Source organism: Sinocyclocheilus anshuiensis, unplaced genomic scaffold (assembly GCF_001515605.1).
Source record: "Sinocyclocheilus anshuiensis isolate Anshui unplaced genomic scaffold, SAMN03320099.WGS_v1.1 scaffold648, whole genome shotgun sequence".
Taxonomy (NCBI): Eukaryota; Metazoa; Chordata; class Actinopteri; order Cypriniformes; family Cyprinidae; genus Sinocyclocheilus; species Sinocyclocheilus anshuiensis.
The window spans coordinates 944068-965489 of record NW_015557156.1 but is presented as its reverse complement, the minus strand read 5'-3'; the positions used below and the strand labels follow the sequence as shown (position 1 = coordinate 965489).

Genomic DNA, 21422 nt, shown 5'->3' with positions numbered 1-21422 from the left:
TTACACTGTAAAAAAAATTCTGTAGTTTTTACAAAATAATTTTGGCAGCTGTGGTTGCCACAATAATTTGGTAAAAAATACAGAAAAACTGTAAACACATTTACGGCCACATTTATAAAAACACATTTATAAAACTGTAATTCAAAAGTAAATTCAACAATGCACACTGCTATTAAAATCTGTTTTGTACCTTTAACATACTGACAACCACCATAATAATGCAGGTGGTAAAAGAGAAAGCCACATGAAGAATCAAAGCTCATCACAAGTAGCATCGCCACAAGCAGAAGTATATACTAATATATAGAAGGTGCATTCATGCAAACACAAAACACCATCATGGTAACACACCATGTGTTAAATAATTCTTAAAGTGCTTAAATAATGCAATAAACTTTCATTAAACAACAGAAGATGTAACATAAAGCCCAAATGTACATAACTGTTAACAAAAACTATTAAAAACCATGATTTAAACAAAATACTTTAAAATGTGGAGTGTCACGCAGGAAATTCTGGGAATATCAGTTTACAGTTTTTGACTGTAAATTATACATTGATTTGTTATTTTTACTTCTAAAAACTGTAAAATGAACAGCATTTTACTGTACAATTACATGAAATGTCTGGTTAGATATTTTACAGTTTTTCCCTGTATATAGTACGGGAACTTACTGTTAACCTATTAACAGTTTTTTTTCCGTAGCATTTTTATCAAATTTTACAGTTAAAATTACATTTATTTTTTACAGTTTAGCTTGGGTTAAACAAATCAATTTTGCTTGGTTGGAACAGCAGCTACGCTAATTATGTCTCTATTTGTTTCTCTGTTTCTGCCACGGGATTGAAATAGATTGTAACCAGGATTTACACAAGCTTCAGTCTGGATCCAGAACACCAGAGAAGAGATTATGCCAACCCCTCAGAGTTATTATTAATATTTAGTGTTATTAATCAACCAGACTTCATTGGGTTAACTTTTTGTTTTACAGCTGCACCTGTTTGGCTTTTTACAGTGTAGTCAGCTCCCAGCGTGTCTCTCCTGTTACTGTCAGTGTCTCCCGCGGAGAGGAGGACAAGACGCCTGACAGCGCTTCACATTTCCCCTCGTCTGGATGCAGCATTCGCGCTGACTGCGTGCCCGTCGCTATGGCGACAGTGCAGCATCAGCACCACCGCTGTCATCCACAGAACCTTCATTTTAGCCGGCTGTCTGTTCTTCCTTTATATCACCAGCCTCCCGCTTATGTAATTTTCCAAGCATTGCAGCCACGTTATTTTATTTGACCCGTCATCAGCTCACGACCTACACCCGTTCAGAACGTGACTTCGCGCCGGTGTGTGCAGTCACGCTTGTAAACGTTCGTCGTGCGTGAACGTGGTGACGACGAGTCCACGCCGCGGTGATCCAGTTGACGACAGAGGCGCGGAGGGGGCGAGCCCTGGTGCTGCTACGCCCGAGTAGACAAGATCCGCGATCCGCTACGCGACGCACGATTCACACCGGTGTAGCCGAAGATGGTAGCGGTGCACGCCTCTGCGCACTCCGTGGCCTCCTCAGAGTGGATCATCTGCCTGGACAAGAGGTGAGAGACACCAGATCGCGTCCGAAAGCGATCTTTACATTCGTTCATGTCAATGTCCGGAGGAGTTGCAACAAGGTGACAGCAGCAGAACGCGCGTTCTTCTGTCCCGCGTCCCTGATGCATCACCTGCATCTGAATAGGCATAAGGTATAAATGTGCATTTTGTTTTCTGCAAGGATTTTGTTGGGAAATCGTGTGGAAGCTGCGCTGTTTCTTCTGTCAGCGACAGTGAATGACACGCTTCTCCATTGAACTCGTTTGCCGGTGTCACATCGTATGAATTGCATGCGTGCATCCTATTTTTAATGACATATTTTAATCAGTTTGTTTAAAAGGAAAAAAAATCAGACTCTCTTTTTTTATAAAATATGCCTGTATAAAACCAATAAGCAACCAATGAGTTAATATGTCAGGTAATATGTTAAGATGCTCACTTTTTTGTTCTCAACTTTAAGATGCATAAACATATTGAACATTACTAAGAATATCTGTTACCTTTTCCCAGCCCCTCCTAGTCCAGACACATCCCTGCAGGTTACCATGGCGATAAGAGGGAAAAGTGAGATCACCTTACTGGGTGTGATGGGTTTTCGGTGGCTGATGTTTTAATGGACTCTTTAAACGTAGTCGAGCACATCGTCTTTACACTGATCAATGTAATGTTTCTTAAAGATATCCATAGTCTCATTAACATCCGACACCAGGATGCATTGTTGTGATCAATAAATGTGCACACACACAAAGAAGAAAAAAACGGACCGCACTGTTGGATGATACTGTGCTCCATTGTGCTGCTCTGGCAGTTTCTACAGATCACTGACACAATGAATAGGCTACTGACTGCAGAACAGCTGATCCCAGTCGTATCATTTCAAATTAGGAGCGGTTGGTTGTCTGGTTTGAATTATATGTCTTTTGGTATCAATCATTGTACTGTATTGTGTTTTGATAATGAAAGGGTTAAATATCGCTGGGAAGACAGAGACAGCTAAACTGTTAGCTTCCCCTCCATTGATATTCATACTATGCAAAATTATGAAGCCACATGTCAGAATAATGATCCCCTGCTGTACTGCTGCTGTGAGAAAACAAGTGTTTTTTTTTTTTATTGTCACATCTATGGTGATTCAGTTTTTTTTTAAACGTGTAAGTATTGAAAATCTACACTGTAAGAAACAAATCTGTAGAAATTAAGTTTACAGATGTTTCTTTTAACCGTGAAAAAACAATACAAGGCAATGTGTAAAAATACAAGTAAATCACCTGTGAAAAATCAATATGGAAAATTCATTCATATTGACACAGTACATTGTGCCCTGTTATTACAGACTTTTCTTGTGTATTTGCATTATATTTGGCTTGTATGATAAATTCATAAAATATTATAATAAATGTGTTTTATTTGTATCATGACTGGGTTGACATACTGTTTTAAGAGGAATAGTTCACCAAAAAAAAAACCTTGTTTGGTGAGTGTTTTCTGTGGAACACAAAAGGGGAAATATATATATATGTATTGTTTATATATATGCATTGATTCTGACAGGTTCTAACTTTTTTTTTTTTTAAACTGCAGTTTTAGGGGAACTAATGCCTCTAAAAACCTCTAAATCTGCACCTTTAATGCCTACTGCAAAACCTCTGGTAATTTGTAAGTTTAAAAATACAGAGAGAGAGAGACACAAAGGGAAAGTGCTTTTTCAAAAGACTCTTTGGGAGCTGAAGAAAGCTTCATAATGGGCTGGAGCTATATGAGAAAAAGAAAGAAACATAGGTGAAAAGTGCATGAGCGAGACAGAGAGAGGGAGGGATTTTGACCCATACAATGTATTTTAGGCTATTGCTACAAATATACCCCAGCGACTTAAGACTGGTTTTGTGGTCCAGGGTCACATATATCCTTGTATTTATTTGTTTATGTACATAAAGTACTCATTTGATTAAGTTATAATGTCAAATATCATTTTCCACTCACCATTTTAACAAGACACCCAGTTGTCCAAAAAAACTAAAACTTTAAATACATGTTTTCAGTAAATTGTTCAGGTATTTTTCTTATATAAAGTCACACATATTTTCATATATCAAATGTGTAACTATGCAAACAGTAAAGTCAGATAATATGTGTTCAGGAAATTAGTGATAGGTTATAGATCAGATATTTTTGTGTTGTTTATCATTTTATCTGAGAATGATAATAAAAGTACACGTCAAAAAAATCAGGTTTTGAGAAACAATGACTCACCTGCCTTGGTTTGTTGCAGTTTCAAAGCCAGTACTAAAAGAGTAGGTCTAGTTTTCTGTTTGTAATCTATTGTGGAACTTCATTAGCTTGATTAGTCTCCATATAAAATTTGTCCCACTGCCCTTGGTTTGACAAATGTCTTTGAAGTCTTAATTTCCTCGTGCTGTAATCTCCATAGCAACAAGGCATTTCGGAATAAAAGGAGTTCGAATTACAGCATACTGATATCCTTAAGAGAGGCAATCTATTCACTCAAGTGCACAATACACACACACACACGCACTCACACATGTACATGTCACCTAATGAGCTGAGAAGTGAGAGCATTGCTATATTTGTGCAAATGTGAAGAGGATCTTTATGTGCCTGCGCACATCTTAAATCAAGCTGCTGAAGTTCTATATTAATGTGTATATGATCCATGGCTTGTATTTTGACAGGAGTGATGACAAAAACCGTAATCTTGATCACATTAATACACATTCCTTATCCTACAGACAGCACAATGTGCTTATTCTAATGGACACAACTTCGTCTGTCCTCGTAATTGTCACATGCATCGCAGCAGCGTCAGGATTTTCTTGTTGGTCAGTTTGGTTAGAGAGTGTCTACCCACACCATAATGTCTGTTTGTCTGTTTATTAGGCCAGCAGAACGCTCGGGAGAAGATGTGGATATCATTCTGGCTCGGCTGAGGGGTGTGAAGGCCTTTGAGAAGTTTCACCCCAACCTGCTGCAGCAGATCTGCATGTGTGGCTTCTATGAGTGTCTGGAGAAGGGCATCACCTGTAAGAACCACGTTTAGTATTTTTATCATGATGCTTTCGGATATTATTCCAATTTATGTTTTTTTTTTTTTTTTTCTGATTTGAAACCAGTCATGTGTTTTCAGGTGGCTATAGGAAAGACATTAATGAATTAAAATAGGAAAAAAATGATTTTTTTTATTATTATTTTTTTTTATATGGGGTGCTTGAGTTCCTTGTATGATTCTTTAGAGATTAAAAAAAAGTTTTTGATTGTTACACTACCATTTAAAAGTTTTTTTTTTTAAGAAATTAATACTGTATTTAGCAAGGATGCATTAAATTGATTAATAGTGAACGTAAAAGATTTATAATGGTACTAAAGATTTTTATTTCAAATAAATGCTGTTCTTTTGAACTTTCTATTCATCAAAGAATTCCAAAAATAAGAAAATGTATCACAAAAATATTATTCAGCACAACGGTTTTTAACACTACTTAACATTAATTAGCACCAAATCAGCACATAAAAAAAGTAATGGCCTCTGACAATTCAGTTCCCCTTCATGGGAACTTCGAACTGCGTCCTCTAGGGGTCGCTATGGGGAACGCCTCGTTGTGACCCGTGTCTGAAGCGTACATTGAAAAAACACCAACTCGTTGGCCGGCGACAGCCATGACGTCACTACCGGTGCGACTATAGTATAAATAGGCGCCGGGAGCACACATCATTCTCTTCTTCGTCTTCATTGACTGTTCTGTTTGAAGCGTGCATTTCCAAGGAAAAAGTAAGAGCTATCTCTATTCATTATGGCGAGCACTAGCAGAGCATTTAGAAGGTGTGTGCATCCATGTTTTCTTGCCATGCTGCGGACGCAAGCTTCAGACGAAGAAGTGAATGATGTGTGCTCCCGGCGCCTATTTATACTATAGTCGCACCGGTAGTGACGTCATGGCTGTCGCCGGCCAACGAGTTGGTGTTTTTTCAATGTATGCTTCAGACACGGGTCACGACGAGGCGTTCCCCATAGCGACCCCTAGAGGACGCAGTGTCTCGTTCCCTAATCAGGGAACCATGGTTACATAAGTAACCTGAGACGTTTTCCCTTCACAGGAAAAAAAAATCCATTTTAAAATATATTAAAATAGAAAACGGTTTAATTTTGTAATAATATTTCACAATATTAGAGTTTTTGCTGTATTTTTGATAATACATGTAGCCTTGGTGAGCATAAGAGACATTTCAAAAACATTTTTGAAAGGTAGTGTACATTATAGCTTCTTCATATCCCTATATTGGATTCTGAGTTATTTAGATGGTTTACTAAATAACTAAAATAAAATATTCTCTGTGGAACCTGAAAATGTTCTCCTATGGCTTCAGGCTATAAAACTCGATTATGTTCTTGAATGGAAAGTGTTATTGTTACGCATGTAGTCCTGAATCTGTGCTTAAGGTTGAATTTGCCACTTAATGAGACAATAAGAAGCACATGCTATGTTAATGAAAATAAGTAACTGTCCTGAAATCAAAATGAAGAATTCCTCTGCGATTTGTGAATCAGTATTCATAGACTCTGTTTTTGCCTGCAGTGTATCGGCAGGGTGACATTGGTACCAGCTGGTACGCGGTTCTGTCTGGATCTCTGGATGTGAAAGTGTCTGAGACAGCCAACCATCAGGTAAGAGAGACTGCAATCAGGATCATTTGAAGCCTCAATCTGCTAGGAGTCAGCTGAGATAAGTAGTAGTTTAGCCTGGCAGACATAATTTGCATCCATCAGCATGTGAGTGGGCGAACGGTCCACGGCTGGCCTTGTTAATAGTCTGATACTGTATATGAGGACGCTGATGCAGTGCTGCTGGGGATAGAAGCATCTTTCTGTGAATCCACTGGGAATACAATGAGTCACACTGTCAGATGTGTTTACTGGCCCTAAAGCATACATCACTCCCACACAGCTGAAGAGGGATTTCCAAAGATTCCAGAAGCTTCCTTGCATTGCATATTAGACCTTATAGAATCGATATATTGATGTATAGAATGTGATCTCTTTGCAGGTAAAGTTTAGATTTCCACCAATCAGAATTGCAGAAATAATCAATGTTGGTCGGTCAAACTTACAGTCCCACCACAAACACATGGCACTGGTTGAGCTAATGATTCTGTGTTAGACTGGTTCAAACAAAGCAATGTTGGGCAGTTTTTGAAGTGATCGTGTTTATAGACATATTAAGCTCAAAGATAGTATTTTTACATCATCTTAATTTTAGATTACACAACAGTTCAAAAGTTTGGGACGGTATGATTTAAAAAAATATTTTTGATGGAAAATGCTGCTCACCAAGGCTGCATTTATTTGATCAGAAATACAGGAAAAACAGTAAGAATTTTATTTGATTTTATATTTGAACTCCAGTCTTCAGTGTCACATGATCCTTCAGAAATCATTCTTGTTGAATTATTATTTTTGAAATAAATTTTTTTGGAAATTGTGATGCATTTTTTCTTGATACTTTGATGAATAAAACATTCAATAGAACAGCATTTAAGTGAATAACAATCTTTTGTAATTTGTAAGTTGTCTTTACCTTCACTTTTCAGCAATTTAATGCATCCTTGTTGAATAAAATATTAATTTCTTAAAAAAAAAAAAAAATATCATACTGACCCCAAACATTAGTGTATGCTGAAGTCTGCCTTTTATATTTTTCTCATGAGAAAATGACCACATTAATCTCATATGTGTCCTTTAATCTCAAACTTTGCTCAGATTCAGATTTTTTCATATTTTATAGCTTCTGACAGTATGTCAGAATCATCAGATTTGCTTCTACTTTTATTTCTCCTCAGGAATTAACTGAAATAAATCAAAAAATGAAAACTAATTCTCCTGAACTATGAATGAGTAACCTCTGAATAATATTTTCCCCTCTGAGTCTGTATGCATTGTAGCAGTCATATTTAAAGCATTCTGGGTTGTACTTGCTTGATTACATGCACAATTGTGCATAGAACTGACACAGGCATCATGTTATGCTTCTCTTTCACACTTCTGCTGTTGCCCTGCAGCTATGAATGTCCTGCGTGCAGATGAACGTGTGTGTAGGTTTGTCTGCATACAGTATGTGCATATGAGAATCGCTGTTTCACTGATGCAATATTAACGGCTTGTGTGTTGCTCCAGTTTCATGGAGTGATCCATTGGGCAATAAGCTATTATCACGCTGCTCTGATTAAATGAATGTAAAACGCAAGACAGGGTGTAGAAAATAAGTGTATTTGTGAATGTAATATGACTCATTTATGAGTGTGTGAGCTTGTGCTTTACTGATCTCAAATCACTTGTTATGTGCAACGATCTTTTTAAACCTCACTGAGCACATTCCCTTAGAGTGTGCATAAATGTGTGCATAAATGTACATGAATTAGAAGAATCTTTAAAGCAATAGTTCACCTCAAAATTAAAATTCTTTTCAATGCAATTACAATGAATGGAGATTTAGGGGTCATTAAAAGCCATGTGGAGCTTTGCATTTAAAGGAATTGTTGACTTAGAAATGAAAATTTAATGAAAATATACTCATACTCAGGCCATTCAAGATGTAGATAAGTTTGTTTCCTCATCAGAACAGGTTTGGAGAAATTTAGCATTACATCACTTGCTCATCAATGGATCCTCTGCAGTGAATGGGTGCCGTCAGAATGAGAGTACAAACAGCTGCTAAAAACATCACAGTAATTCACACCACTCCATTCATTCAATAAATGTCTTGTGAAGTGAAAATATGCACACTTGTAAGAAACAAATCCATCATTAATGTAAAATACTGAAAAAGTCAAATTCCTGTTGTCCTCTCACATCAAAATCAATAGTTATTACATACAGTACATAAATACATAGTTATTTAGAACTGTTTTGGACTGTTTTCACTTTGGTTGATCTGTGCATATTTCTCTCCTTATTCAGAAAACAGTATTATAGCTAGAGACTCTATATTTTAGCTATAAGTAATGTTAAAATCATCTTGATGTTGGATTTGTTTATTACAAACATGCATATTTTTGCTTCAAAAGCTGTTAATTGATGGACTGGAGTGGTGTTGTTTACTTGTGGATTATTGTGATGTTTTTGTCAGCTGTTTGGACTCTTATTCTGACGGCACCCATTCAAGGGATGTAATGCCACATTTCTCCAAATCTGTTCTAATGAAGAAACAAACTCATCTACATCTTGGATGGCCTCATTTTTAGCAAATTTGAATTTTTTTGGTCAACTGTTCCTTTATTTGTTTATTTGCTATTCACTGAAGCCTTACATGTTTACATGTGGAATGATGGCAAAGTTTTCATTTTAGGTGAACTTCTCCTTTAAGATCTTTATAATTAGCTTGCAAAGATGTTTTCATGCTTTCTCCCTCTGTTTGTCTTTCACTCTTCTTAATATTTCTTTTTTTTTCTGTAGGATGCTGTAACAATCTGTACTTTGGGAGTGGGGACAGCATTCGGGGAGTCAATTCTGGATAACACTCCTCGACATGCCACGATTGTCAGCCGAGAGAACAGTGAACTTCTGCGCATCGAACAGAGGGAGTTCAAAACCCTGTGGAAGGTTCGTTTGTGCGCAAATTTTACTGAACATTTTCATTACAGCTGCTATAAGTGATAAAATGCTCCTGCTGGCTGACAGGTAGAACTGAAATGAGTGGGCCGCTGACATAGAGTTTCCAGTTTTTTGAGGGCAGGGTTTTGGAAAGAGGCTGCGTGAATTTAATTCAGGAAGTGTGTTAGAAATTAACAATATGACAGACATTGTCATCTTAAGTTTTTAATGTTTTGAATGGCATACAACCATACTTTATTAGCAGTAATTTTCCTTATGCATGAAATAACTATATGGTACAGTTGGCAAAATGTGCAGTATACAACATTGTGTAGATTTCTTTAAGTGATTTCACATGACTCATTCATTTTTTAAGCTTTTGCCTATTTTTTATTTATTTTTTTTAAGTAAAATAGGACTAAAATGCAAAATGTTGCATACTATTGTAACGATATTCAGTCCACTGAAGGCGAGTTGAAGTGTGATGCATTTAAAATAAAAATAGCCAAAAGAATATCAGATCATTTGTCTGTTTTTACTACAGAATTAATAGCAATTATATTAGCACTACAATGGATTGAAGAAATACAACCAAATAATATTGTAATATGTACAGATTCAGTGTCTGTTCTAACAAGTCTAGTGAGTGTTAAATCTGCAGCACGGCAAGATTTAATATATGAAGTATTACAGTACTTGTTTAGAATTAGACAATCAGGGATAATGGTATACTTCCTATGGGTACCGGCTCATACTGGGGTGGAGGGAAAACAACCAATCAGAACATGACACATACACAAGGCAGAGATACATGAGGGCAAGGGAAGCATGACACAAACAGGGTGAAACAATTACAAAATAAAAGACATGAAAACATGACCATGAAACAAAACCCAAAACCCAAACCCCACATTACAACTATATTGTTCATCATTGCATACTGCATACTATGCCTCAATACTATTCTACTCATTACTTTTTAGGCTGCCCAATTTATTAATTTTTTTCGAAGTAAAATTGGACTAAATGCAAACTAACTACAGTATATTGAATTAAACATGCTACATGGTAAGGTCATGTGAAAAAAAATGTTGCATGCTATTGTTTATCATTGCATGCTGCATACTGTTCTTTTTTTTTTCTAAACAGTCAATATACAGTACATAAAGTCCTCTCAGTATGCCTCTATTACATTCTGATCATAGCCAGTGTGTCTGTAACAAGGCACTTTTTCGTTAGTAATCACTGAGGATCAGTAACACTGGGGGGCGCACTCTGATCTGCTAACAGCTCAGTCAATTCCTTTGGGCTGTTCTGCACAGTCATAGGCCAAATCTCAGGCTTTAACAGGCTTTCATAGTGTGTGTGTTGTAAATGTAAGCCAGTGGTCTCCGTGATAATCGATTCAGGAGTCATATCTATGAAGGTTGTCTCATTAACTTAGCAGAGAATTAGGAGAAAATGCATTGGGATATTGTAAAAAAAAAAAAAGGGCAAGATATCTGGATTCATTGCCTTAAACGGATTTAGCATAATTGTTAATTCCCAGCATGTCAGAAGCTTCTGAGTGTGCTTAGGACTGTATGGATGAAATGCATTACACAGACACTTTGATGTAGTCTTTTTTTTTTTTTGCATGCCTTCATGCTTGAATCTTGAGGAAGAAAGGCTGTAATTGCTTCAAATACAAAAAAAAAAAACAGGGTTTCAATCCCCATCTCATAAAGCCTTTTTCTTGATATGATTAAGATCTCATATCTTGCAACATTCATTAATGCCTCAGAGGAGTAAGGTTTTAACCTGAATTATAAGAAAACAACATGATAGCAAAAATTACGTATATAAATATTTATCAGTCTTTGTGTATGCTTCTGCTTATTATGCATCTTCATAATATAGATTTAAAGCAATAGTTTAGTTATAAAAGTGAACATTCATTTACCTCATATATCATTCCAAACACTTTTTTTCCATTCAACAATTGTATGCAGACAGAGGCTGCTGAGGTTCAAAAAATGACAAAAAAAAAAAAAAAATCCCAGTAAAATTACCTTAATGTAGTCCATATGATTCATAAGCTATATTTCAATATTTCTGAGGGCATACAAAGACCATTTAACTTGATATTTCATTGAAAATCTTCCTGTCAGGTCTCATTTTTGTTATTTAAATAAAAGGCAACGTCCTGGGTCAAACTTATCATGACACCATATTTGAACATAAATGAGATTTCAGAGTAATGCACAAGTGTATAGACTACTTAATATATAGCTAATATATAATATGTTACAAAAAAACTATTTTAAGCAAATGGTGTTCTTTTGAACTTTCTATTCATTAAAGGATATTGAACAATTTGTATAATGGTTCCCCCATATCTATTAAGCAGTACAACTGTTTTCAACATTGATAATAATAATAAGCAATGATTATCAACATACTAGAATGATTTCTGAAGGATCATGTGACTCTGAAGACTGGGGTAATGATGCTGAAAATTCAGCTTTGCCAACATAGTTAGTGTTACAATATCTGTGGACATCTGTTTCTTATGAAGAATCTGTCTTTAGTGCTTTTATGACTTTAATGTGCTGATCATTTCTGATCCTAAACATTAAATATGAAGTGAGTGTGACTCAGTGTGTGAGAGACACAGAGGCCGTCAGGCTTCTGTTATTAGCGCTGTGTGTGTAGATAGTATCACCCGTGTCTCACTACTCGCTACTGACCATATGTGCCTTATTTTTATTTCATATCTCGCACACGCAGCTGAATAGCATGAATTATGTATCAGTCTCTGCTGCATCAGTGGAACAATGTGGGTGAAGATCTCTCTGTCTCTCTACAATTTTCCTCCTCTCTCTCTCATAAACCTCCTCTCATTCAGGCGAGTGCTCATAACAGAGTGTTTTTGTTTGTACATGAGAATGTCCCCATAAAACATGGAAACACAACATGTGTGTGTGTGTGTGTGTGTGTGTGAATGAGGGAAAGGGTGATAGAGTTCATATATTTGTGTATACGTGTGTTGTCCACCATTTCAAACCCTTTCAAACTCATCAGCCTCAATTACAATATGTGTACTGAACTCTAAACAATACAAATGGCATAAAAATGTTCTTAGAAACTAATATGGCTAACAGCACAGCCCATCTGTAAATAGTCTACAGATTTTACACCTCATTAAAAGCTGATAATATGCCAAGTAAACAACATTTATTAGTTGTGCTGGCTTAGTATTAAATTATTAAGATCATCCTGGCATTAAACATGTAGCTCATCCCATGCCGAAAGTATGAAAATCTGTCATCATTTACTCCTGTTGCTCCAAACCTGTATGACATTTTTTTCTTTTGTGGAACACACAAAAATATATATGTATATGAAAGGGATAACACTTGAAATATAATATAATATAATATAATATAATATAATATAATATAATATAATATAATATAATATAATATATATTTATTATGAGAGACGTATTTATTATCTCAAGTTACCAATTAAGTGTTTTTGGTTTGGTTGCATTTTATTTCATGACTGCACTGCAACAAATCTAATAAAATTTAAGAACAAATATAATATAAACAAATGAAATTTAAAAACAAATATATTATTTAATGTAACAAACTTTTAAGACGATGATTCAGAGTTAAATAAAAGTTAGATCTCTGTTTTAGCAAATATGAAGAGAAATCATATACAATTTTCGGGTGTCAGAGATAAAAGACAAAAATAACATCTAGAATCATTACATAAAGTATCTGAAGTAACTTACTGACTGCTTGCTTCATAAGAAGTCTGTTTTGCTTATGATCTAGACATGTGTTATTTTTATTTTATTTTATTTTATTAATTTATTTATTTTTGCAGGATTCCTGACTATTTTCTGACCAACAAAGCTGATCGCGTAATGTTTATTGGTTGGACTTACAGTGTTGTTATTGTTAACTAAAACTACAAAAAAAAACTTTTTGTAATTGAAATATAAAATTAAATAATTAAAAAATAAAAAATATTAGATGAAAAACTTAAGAAACTCAAATGGACAGTAGAAATGTTGCCTTGGCAACTAATTAAACAGATAAGCTGAAATTAAAATTACAAACTAAAATTGCAATGAAAAATATAGCTGCAAGCAGCGATTACCAGGGTTCAAGCGCATTAGGCATTTAAGCACATAAGGAAAAATACATTACATATTATTTAGCAAGCCTGTAACCACCTAAATCAATTATTAAAAAAGCATTTTTAGCAAATCCAGTTGATTTACCATAGATATATGTTTTTAGACGTATATGACTGTTATAGCGCCAGCTGTGGTCCGATCTTCCTGAAACTTTGCATGCTTGTTTAGAATCACCTGTCGCATGTGCTCAGTGGGGTTCGTGAAGTTTTGAGTTTTTGTTTAGGCTTTATAGGCTTTTGGGTATATTTGGACAGGCCCCTTTTCTAAAGGACCCCGTTATAGCTTCCCAAATGGTAAATTTCAACATGTTTTTGATAATTATTGATCTAGAGAGTCCAGAGAATTGCACTGTGGTGTTTTTTTCCAGACTGAGCGAAAAACCTAGGACTAGTTCACAAAAGTAGGTTTTTCATATCTTCTCAATCATTTAAAAAGCGGTTTGATTGACAGCAGTGGTTTTAGAGGCAAAGTTGTTCGGAATGAGGAGGTCTATCATACGATACAAATATCGCGTGTATGTGCGGAAAACCGCGCAATGCACAATCGTTTACGCCCTCAAAAAATATGATACCACCCCCCAGTGGCCGATTTCTTTCTACCTTTGGGGCCGTGAGTCAAACAGGCCCACCAAGTTTCGTTCCGATCGGCCTCCATTAACCTTGTCTAATAGATGCTCGAATTTCATCGGCCAATGGCGGCCATGTTTTTTTGAGATACGCAAATGTCCCCATAGACACTTGTGGCACTTTGGACCAAGACCGTGCACAGCGATTTTCATGTTGATAGGGCAAATGTTGCCTAGTTATAGCCATTTTTTATGTTTTTTCCCTCTTATAGCGCCACCAAGTGGCCACTCTCCGTGTTTTTAAAAAAAAAACCCCCCGTTGTGTTAAAAAAAAAAAAAAACCTCAGCTTGAGCTCTTACATAAGTGTTCCAAGTTTGGCGAAGATGTCTCATTCCGTTCAGGAGTTATAGGCATTTTACTAAAAGTGGCCCTGCCCCCTTCGAACGTTTTGGCGTCCCTTTGCCACGGTGAGTTGAAAGTTCAACTTTTTTTTTATAATTATTGATATTCACTCACCAGTGAATTTTGTCCGGGATGAACCAAGGATTCCAACAACATAAGACACTTGAGCCTGCGACTGATGGTTTAGGAGTTATGAGCGATTTCGTACTTTCAATCGCTGTAGCTCCCCCGTCAGGCCGATTGGGCCGAGCCTCGGTCACGTTGTAGGCGGTGTGAGTACTACCATCCCTCCAAGTTTCAAGTCTCTACGACTTACGCTTTGGTCTGCACGATCAGTTTTACGTGGAAATCGCTCATCCGTGACCATTCTAACAATTAAAATAGGGTTTCAGAGCTACGCGCTTGAACCCCTAATAATAAAATAGAAATATTAAAAAAGAACATCATTTCAATTTTTTTTTTTTTAAATATAAAAATGACAAAAGTACATTACTAAGCACATACAAAATCAAAATGACTAAAAGTTAAATTAAAATGAAAACTGAAAAAAAGCTGATCAACATTTTTTTTTAAATACTGTAAATAATAGTAAAATAACACTGGACTGACAGACAAAGCTTGAATGGACTGGACTTGATCTGTAGTATGCAACAAAACAGGGTCCTCTTACGGAGCCCCGCACATGGCATGCAGGAAAAAAAATAGTAGGCTAAATCGGTTGCACGATTTACTATTTTGTTCCCTCGATTTATAAATTGTGCGCAACTAAAAGTTAAATTAAAATGAAAACTGAAAAAAAGCTGATCAACATTTTTTTTTAAATACTGTAAATAATAGTAAAATAACACTGGACTGACAGACAAAGCTTGAATGGACTGGACTTGATCTGTAGTATGCAACAAAACAGGGTCCTCTTACGGAGCCCCGCACATGGCATGCAGGAAAAAAAATAGTAGGCTAAATCGGTTGCACGATTTACTATTTTGTTCCCTCGATTTATAAATCGTGTGCACGATTTACTAATTCGTTCCCTCGATTTGCTAAATTGTGCACACGATTTATAAATCAAGAGAACGAATTAGTAAATTGTGTGCACGATTTAGCAAATCAAGGGAACTAAATAGTAATTGTGTGCACGGTTTAGTACATCGAGGGAATGAATTAGTAAATCGTGTGCACGATTTATTAATTTTTTCTTGCATGTCATGTGTGGGGCTCCGTATCCTCTTCATATCATAAAACTATATTAGTATATACCTGACTGGAAAAGGGCTGAACTAACTGATCCTCAAAGACAGACTACCTTCCTCTAATGTGATAACGGTGATTTCACTACTGCTGCAGGGCACACACACATACACACTCACACAACTGTCTGTTCAGTGTAAATACAATTTAATACCCTTAATAATTGATGAAGCCACAAGCTTTTGAGAGCCTTTTAGCAGCCCATAGTTCCCTCTCCCTCACTCATGTGTAATGCTGTGGTACAGGGTGAACTGAGCGAATGCGGCTCTCTGATTGGCTGCAGCTATTGCCTGGCAACGGCAACTGAAGTCCAGTCAGATGCTCAGCCAGAAAGATCCAAAGAGCAGACACTGGATCACATTATCCATACGTGTGTAACTGGAGCGTCAGGGTGTGCGGGTTTGATTTCATGTCTTTGTGCATCTGACTGGAAAGCACAGGAGCGTTTGCTGGATATTGCTGGGAAGTTGGCCGGGTTTAGGAAGTAGCCAAGTATCACGTCCCAGTCGGACTACACTCCACAAACTCTTACCAGGGTGAGTCCCATTGGCTCATTAAGATTTGATGCTGTTTTCATAGTTTACAATCAGGAAACCACACTTACAGATATATTACAACCAGCACTGGGTTCAGAGCCACATCAATATCAACGGGGTTTTTGAGGTTAATAATGTCAGAGGTCTTTTTTAGCGAACGGTATTGACTGTTACTGGTGCAAATCGTGGTTCTGCTTTTTGATACATAACATATGATGTTTGAGGATGTAGTATTTCTGATAGGATGGTCACAACTTGATAAAGAGGCCCTGTCCTTGTGCCGGCAGTGTGAGGTGAATATCAGCTGCTGAAAGCCGAGGATGTGCGCTGAATGCTGAGGGGCTTCTGTCTCTCTGGGTCAGTTCTGTGCCAGGCTGCAGTGGGCACCGCCTGACCGGGCAATGAGGGAGGAAGTACTCTTGTTTTGTGTGCTTATGTGCTGTTAATTGCATAATCCTGGCTGAATTATACTTAACCTTTGTGAAGGCAGCCAGCTGGAATGAGCAACAATGTATTATGTGTCTGGGGGATGGGAAAAGTTAAGAAAAGTTAGCTTTTGTTTCAGCTTCAGGAAGCAGTAAGGAAACAGGATATACAAAGTGCATTTGTGTGAATGGGGCAACTGAGAGCAAGAACTGACTGCAAGAACAATGTGTAATTAATAGTGTGGCCTGACTGTATACTAAAAAACGAATTCAGCTTAAAAAACACTTCACAATGTACCTTAATATATTTCTTGAAATCAAATCTAACGCTGCACTAGACATTTCCTGGAGAGTGGAGAGAGGTGTTGTCTGGTAGTCGTCTGGATTGTCCTCACCTCACACATACACACTTGCTGTGTCAAGAGTCTGATGAGAAAAACACAAGCAGTCCTGTTCTGCAGTCCAGCCAGCTATTAGCTCAAGAACAGAGAATGAGGAATAGAGGGAGAAAGACAGAAATACAGGCCATAAACAAATGAGGGTGGACGAGGTTTGGACAGGCAGCACAAAGGAGAAAGGAAAGAGAGGAAACATTGGAAGGATGTTTTAAGATGGAGTGATTTATGTGGGTGTTTGTGTCGCAATTTAAACAATAAAAAAAATACTTAAAAATAAATGTAAATGTACACTACAGTTCAAAATGTTTGAGTCAGTGAGATTTTTTAAAAGAAAGAAACTAAAACTTTTATTCAGCAAGGATGCATTAAATTGGTAAAAACAAATGTTGTTCTTTTGAACTTTATATTCAAATTCAACATTTGAAATTCAAATAGAATATAAAATTGTAATAATATTTCATAATATTACTGTTTTACTGTATTTTGATCATATTAATGCAGCCTTACAAAACACTAAAACTCAAGTGTTCGCTGAGGGGCTTCTGTCTCTCTGGGTCAGTTCTGTGCCAGGCTGCAGTGGGCACCGCCTGACCGGGCAATGAGGGAGGAAGTACTCTTGTTTTGTGTGCTTATGTGCTGTTAATTGCATAATCCTGGCTGAATTATACTTAACCTTTGTGAAGGCAGCCAGCTGGAATGAGCAACAATGTATTATGTGTCTGGGGGATGGGAAAAGTTAAGAAAAGTTAGCTTTTGTTTCAGCTTCAGGAAGCAGTAAGGAAACAGGATATACAAAGTGCATTTGTGTGAATGGGACAAAGCCTGTTTGAAGACTTCAAATCAGTGGCCAAAGAAAACCAAGTGCTCCAGCTGTAACCCTCTGTGTTTTCTCTTTAACTCTAAACATTCAGTTCACTTTATCATACAGAATGTCCTCTGGACTCTCTGTCACTTCTACTTAATGGAAACACAACGCCTCAGAGTAGCATGAGCTGTAGTACTGCGTTTGAATTAATGAATTATATTACATCAGTTCACTCAGAGACCCGTAATCTCACAGTGTGTGGTGAAGGATCCTGTGGAGTTGCAAAAACATACATGCCCCTGCCTGACAGCATTTAGTTTCACTCTTTTAGATGCTTTTAAATATTATGGCTCAGTTTGCTTTCTGGAAAAGTTCAGAAATGCATCTTATTCTATTCTATTCTATTCTATTCTATAACAATAGCATCATGGCAGCAACTTTTTATACAAGCATATACTCACTTTTTTCCTAAACATGTATAAAGTATATATAAAAACTAAAACTTTTATTCAGCAAGGATGCATTAAATTGGTAAAAACAAATGTTGTTCTTTTGAACTTTATATTCAAATTCAACATTTGAAATTCAAATAGAATATAAAATTGTAATAATATTTCATAATATTACTGTTTTACTGTATTTTGATCATATTAATGCAGCCTTACAAAACACTAAAACTCAAGTGTTCATTAAAAACTCATATTAATGAGTAAAACTCATTAAAAATACTTATCGACCCCAACCTTTTGGATGGCAGTGTATGTGAATGTGATATTACATACTGTACATATATTTGTAAGATTTGATGAATAATTGATGAAGTGAGAGAGATAAATCAATTGCTAAAAAATTAGGATAAACCAATAATTAGGCTTGTAGTAATTATAAAATGTCCTTAATGCTTAAAATACGATAAGTTTATATAAGATGTAAAACTGTGTAAAACATTGACTATATTCATAATTTTTCATTTTCCATATATTTATACTTTGTATATCCTGTTTCCTTTTAGATATATTATATTTAGATTTAGTCTAGCTTTACTTTTTTTCTTATTTTTTTATGGATGTTTAAATAATTTTCTGGAAAAACAAGAAAACTGATTAAGAATATTTATTTATTTGTTTATTTGAAATGTTTTGCTGTAAACTCCATTCCCACGGGCCAAATAGATGAACTTCTCAGCCATTTTGAGAACGTCTAAACAGATTTCCAGCAGGTGCAGTATAATGTGTGTGTTTGAACTCTAGGTGAGTTTGGGCTGCATGTGCCACCTCGTCACCCATCACCATGGCGATAGGGAGAGGAAAAGAATGAAAACATCTGAATATTCATAGTGATAGTTGCCAAGCCACAGAAGGCTTCAATCTGATTGGTGGAGCTCTATGTTCTTACTACAGAGCTTTCAGTTTAATGATGTAAAGGCAGTTCACCTGTTTGAAAATGACTCAGTGCACGTCTGAGGTTTTGAGGCTTAGAATACATTTTCATTGTGTCATTCTGTGTCTTGCAGAAATACAGGCAGTGCATGGCAGGGCTGCTCGCCCCGCCGTATGGAGTGATGGACAGCGGGGCTACAAATGATAGTGAGTATCACATGCATGCAAACATACACATTCACATAACACATCAGTGATTATTTCTCAACAATTTTCTGTTTGATGCAGGAATGCCGGACAAAGAGAATCTCAACAGCGACCCTCTCAATTTTATGTCAAAAAACCTGGTATGATTGGTTTAATTTGTATTTTGACTTACACCCCATTTAGTGAAAGTTGTCCCCATTCATCACCTTTACAGTTTAATGGGATGTATGGATATAATAAAAATACAGTAAAACCAGTAAAATTATGTTTTATTATAATTTATACAAATAACTGTTTTGTATTATAATATATTTTAAAATGTAATTTATTCCTGTGATCAAAGCTGAAATTTCAGCATCATTACTCCAGTCTTCAGTGTCACATAATCCTTCAGAAATTATTATAATATGCTGATTTGCTGCTCAAGAAATGTTTCTTATTATGATCAATGTTGAAACCAGTTGTGCTGTTCAATATTTTTCTGGAAACTAATACATTTTTATTTTTATTTGAATTCTTTGACGAAAAGAAAGTTTAAAAGAAAAGGATGTATTTTAAATATATACTTTTGTAACATAATAAATGTATTTACTGTCATTTGTGATCAATTTAATATGTCTGTGATGAAAAGTATTAATTTCTTTAAAAAAAATCTTATTGACCCCATACTGTTGAATGGTCATATATTTTTCCATGTTGGTTACAATCCCTGTACTTTGGACTTGCAGTTGTCAAAAAAACAATATTTTAATTGTCATTTTTTATTTATCTTAATTTTTCTGGCACAGACTCAAAAACAGTTTTTGATGATTAATTTGACAGTAATTCCAATTTCCATGCGCATAACTCAAGACCGCAGGCACCTCTTTTACACAGTTTTATGTTAATTATGTATAATTAATTGAATTTAAAACACACCATCTGCTAACAGAAGGTCTTTTATGTCATTTACACTAGCAAAATGAATGCAGGCCACTGAATGCTGTTATAGATCAGGAAATAGGCTGTGCAGGAGTGTTTTTCTGTGCCTCACTCTCAACTTCCTCTCTCTCTGTCCCGGATTTTGCTTCAGGTCCCGTCAGAGAAGATTCTGAGGGCAGAAAAAGTCTTACGTAATGCTATACTGGCCAGAGCTCCCCACATGATCAGAGATAGAAAATATCATCTGAAAACCTACAGGTGTGTGTGTGGCCTGTGATGCTATATGGCACAGCATATGCAAGGTTTATTCATTTAGGTCATGTCTAGTGTATGTAGAACACACAGTGCATGTGTTGAGCGTGATCTGCATGTGTTTACAGGCAGTGTTGTGTGGGCACTGAGCTGGTCGACTGGCTGCTTCAGCAGAGCTCGTGTGTTCACAGTCGGGCTCACGCTGTGGGAATGTGGCAGGTGCTGCTGGAGGAAGGGGTCCTGAATCACGGTACACCTGTGCCATTTGCTGTAGTGACAGCCAGGTTAACAGTTGGGTCATTCCTACTGTGCAGTACCTTTTCACATCTTTGTCTTAATGCCTTGGTAAAAATATCAAACTCACATATTATACTAATTAAACTAAAAATCATATACTCATTTTTCTTTTGTGATTGAATTTTTTTTATATTTCTATTTAAGTTTAATTTATTTTTATTTCAATTTTAGTCATTTTTTAGTCATTTTTGTTTTGTTGTTCATTTTTATCTAATATTTATATTTTATTTTAATTTGTTTAATTTATTTCAATAGCTGAACACAATTTTTAATAGTTTTAAGTTTTTGTTAACACTGATTTTGACAAGGAATCATTTAGGTTTTTTCAGTGACCTCAAAATCACTTTCCATCATGTTTTTGCAAGAAGGTATTTAAAGGGGTCATATGACGTTGCTAAAAAAGAACATTATTTTGTGTATTTGGTGTAATGAAATGTGTTTAAGCGGTTTAAGGTTCAAAAACACATTATTTTCCACATACTGTACATTATTGTTTCTCCTCTATGCCCCGCCTTTCTGAAACGCGCTCATCAGTCTGAAAAGCGAGGTGTGCTCTGATTGGCCAGCTATCCAGTGCATTGTGATTGGCTGAATACCTCAAGCATGTCGG

The 21422-nt window shown here is 36.1% G+C and overlaps 1 protein-coding gene across 1 annotated transcript in view; it reads left to right on the top strand.

Annotated features, from left to right (window-relative positions):
- Nucleotides 1-1472: 1472 nt before the first annotated feature.
- The window catches only part of LOC107678227 (rap guanine nucleotide exchange factor 4-like), a 35112-nt gene continuing 15162 nt past the window's right edge, over nucleotides 1473-21422 (top strand). The window contains exons 1-8 of the mRNA XM_016473432.1: nucleotides 1473-1586; nucleotides 4477-4619; nucleotides 6171-6259; nucleotides 9044-9190; nucleotides 19270-19342; nucleotides 19424-19462; nucleotides 20383-20521; nucleotides 20644-20765. Coding sequence (XP_016328918.1) covers nucleotides 1519-1586; nucleotides 4477-4619; nucleotides 6171-6259; nucleotides 9044-9190; nucleotides 19270-19342; nucleotides 19424-19462; nucleotides 20383-20521; nucleotides 20644-20765 — 820 coding nt within the window. The 5' untranslated portion in view covers nucleotides 1473-1518. The remainder of the gene's footprint in view (nucleotides 1587-4476; nucleotides 4620-6170; nucleotides 6260-9043; nucleotides 9191-19269; nucleotides 19343-19423; nucleotides 19463-20382; nucleotides 20522-20643; nucleotides 20766-21422) is intronic.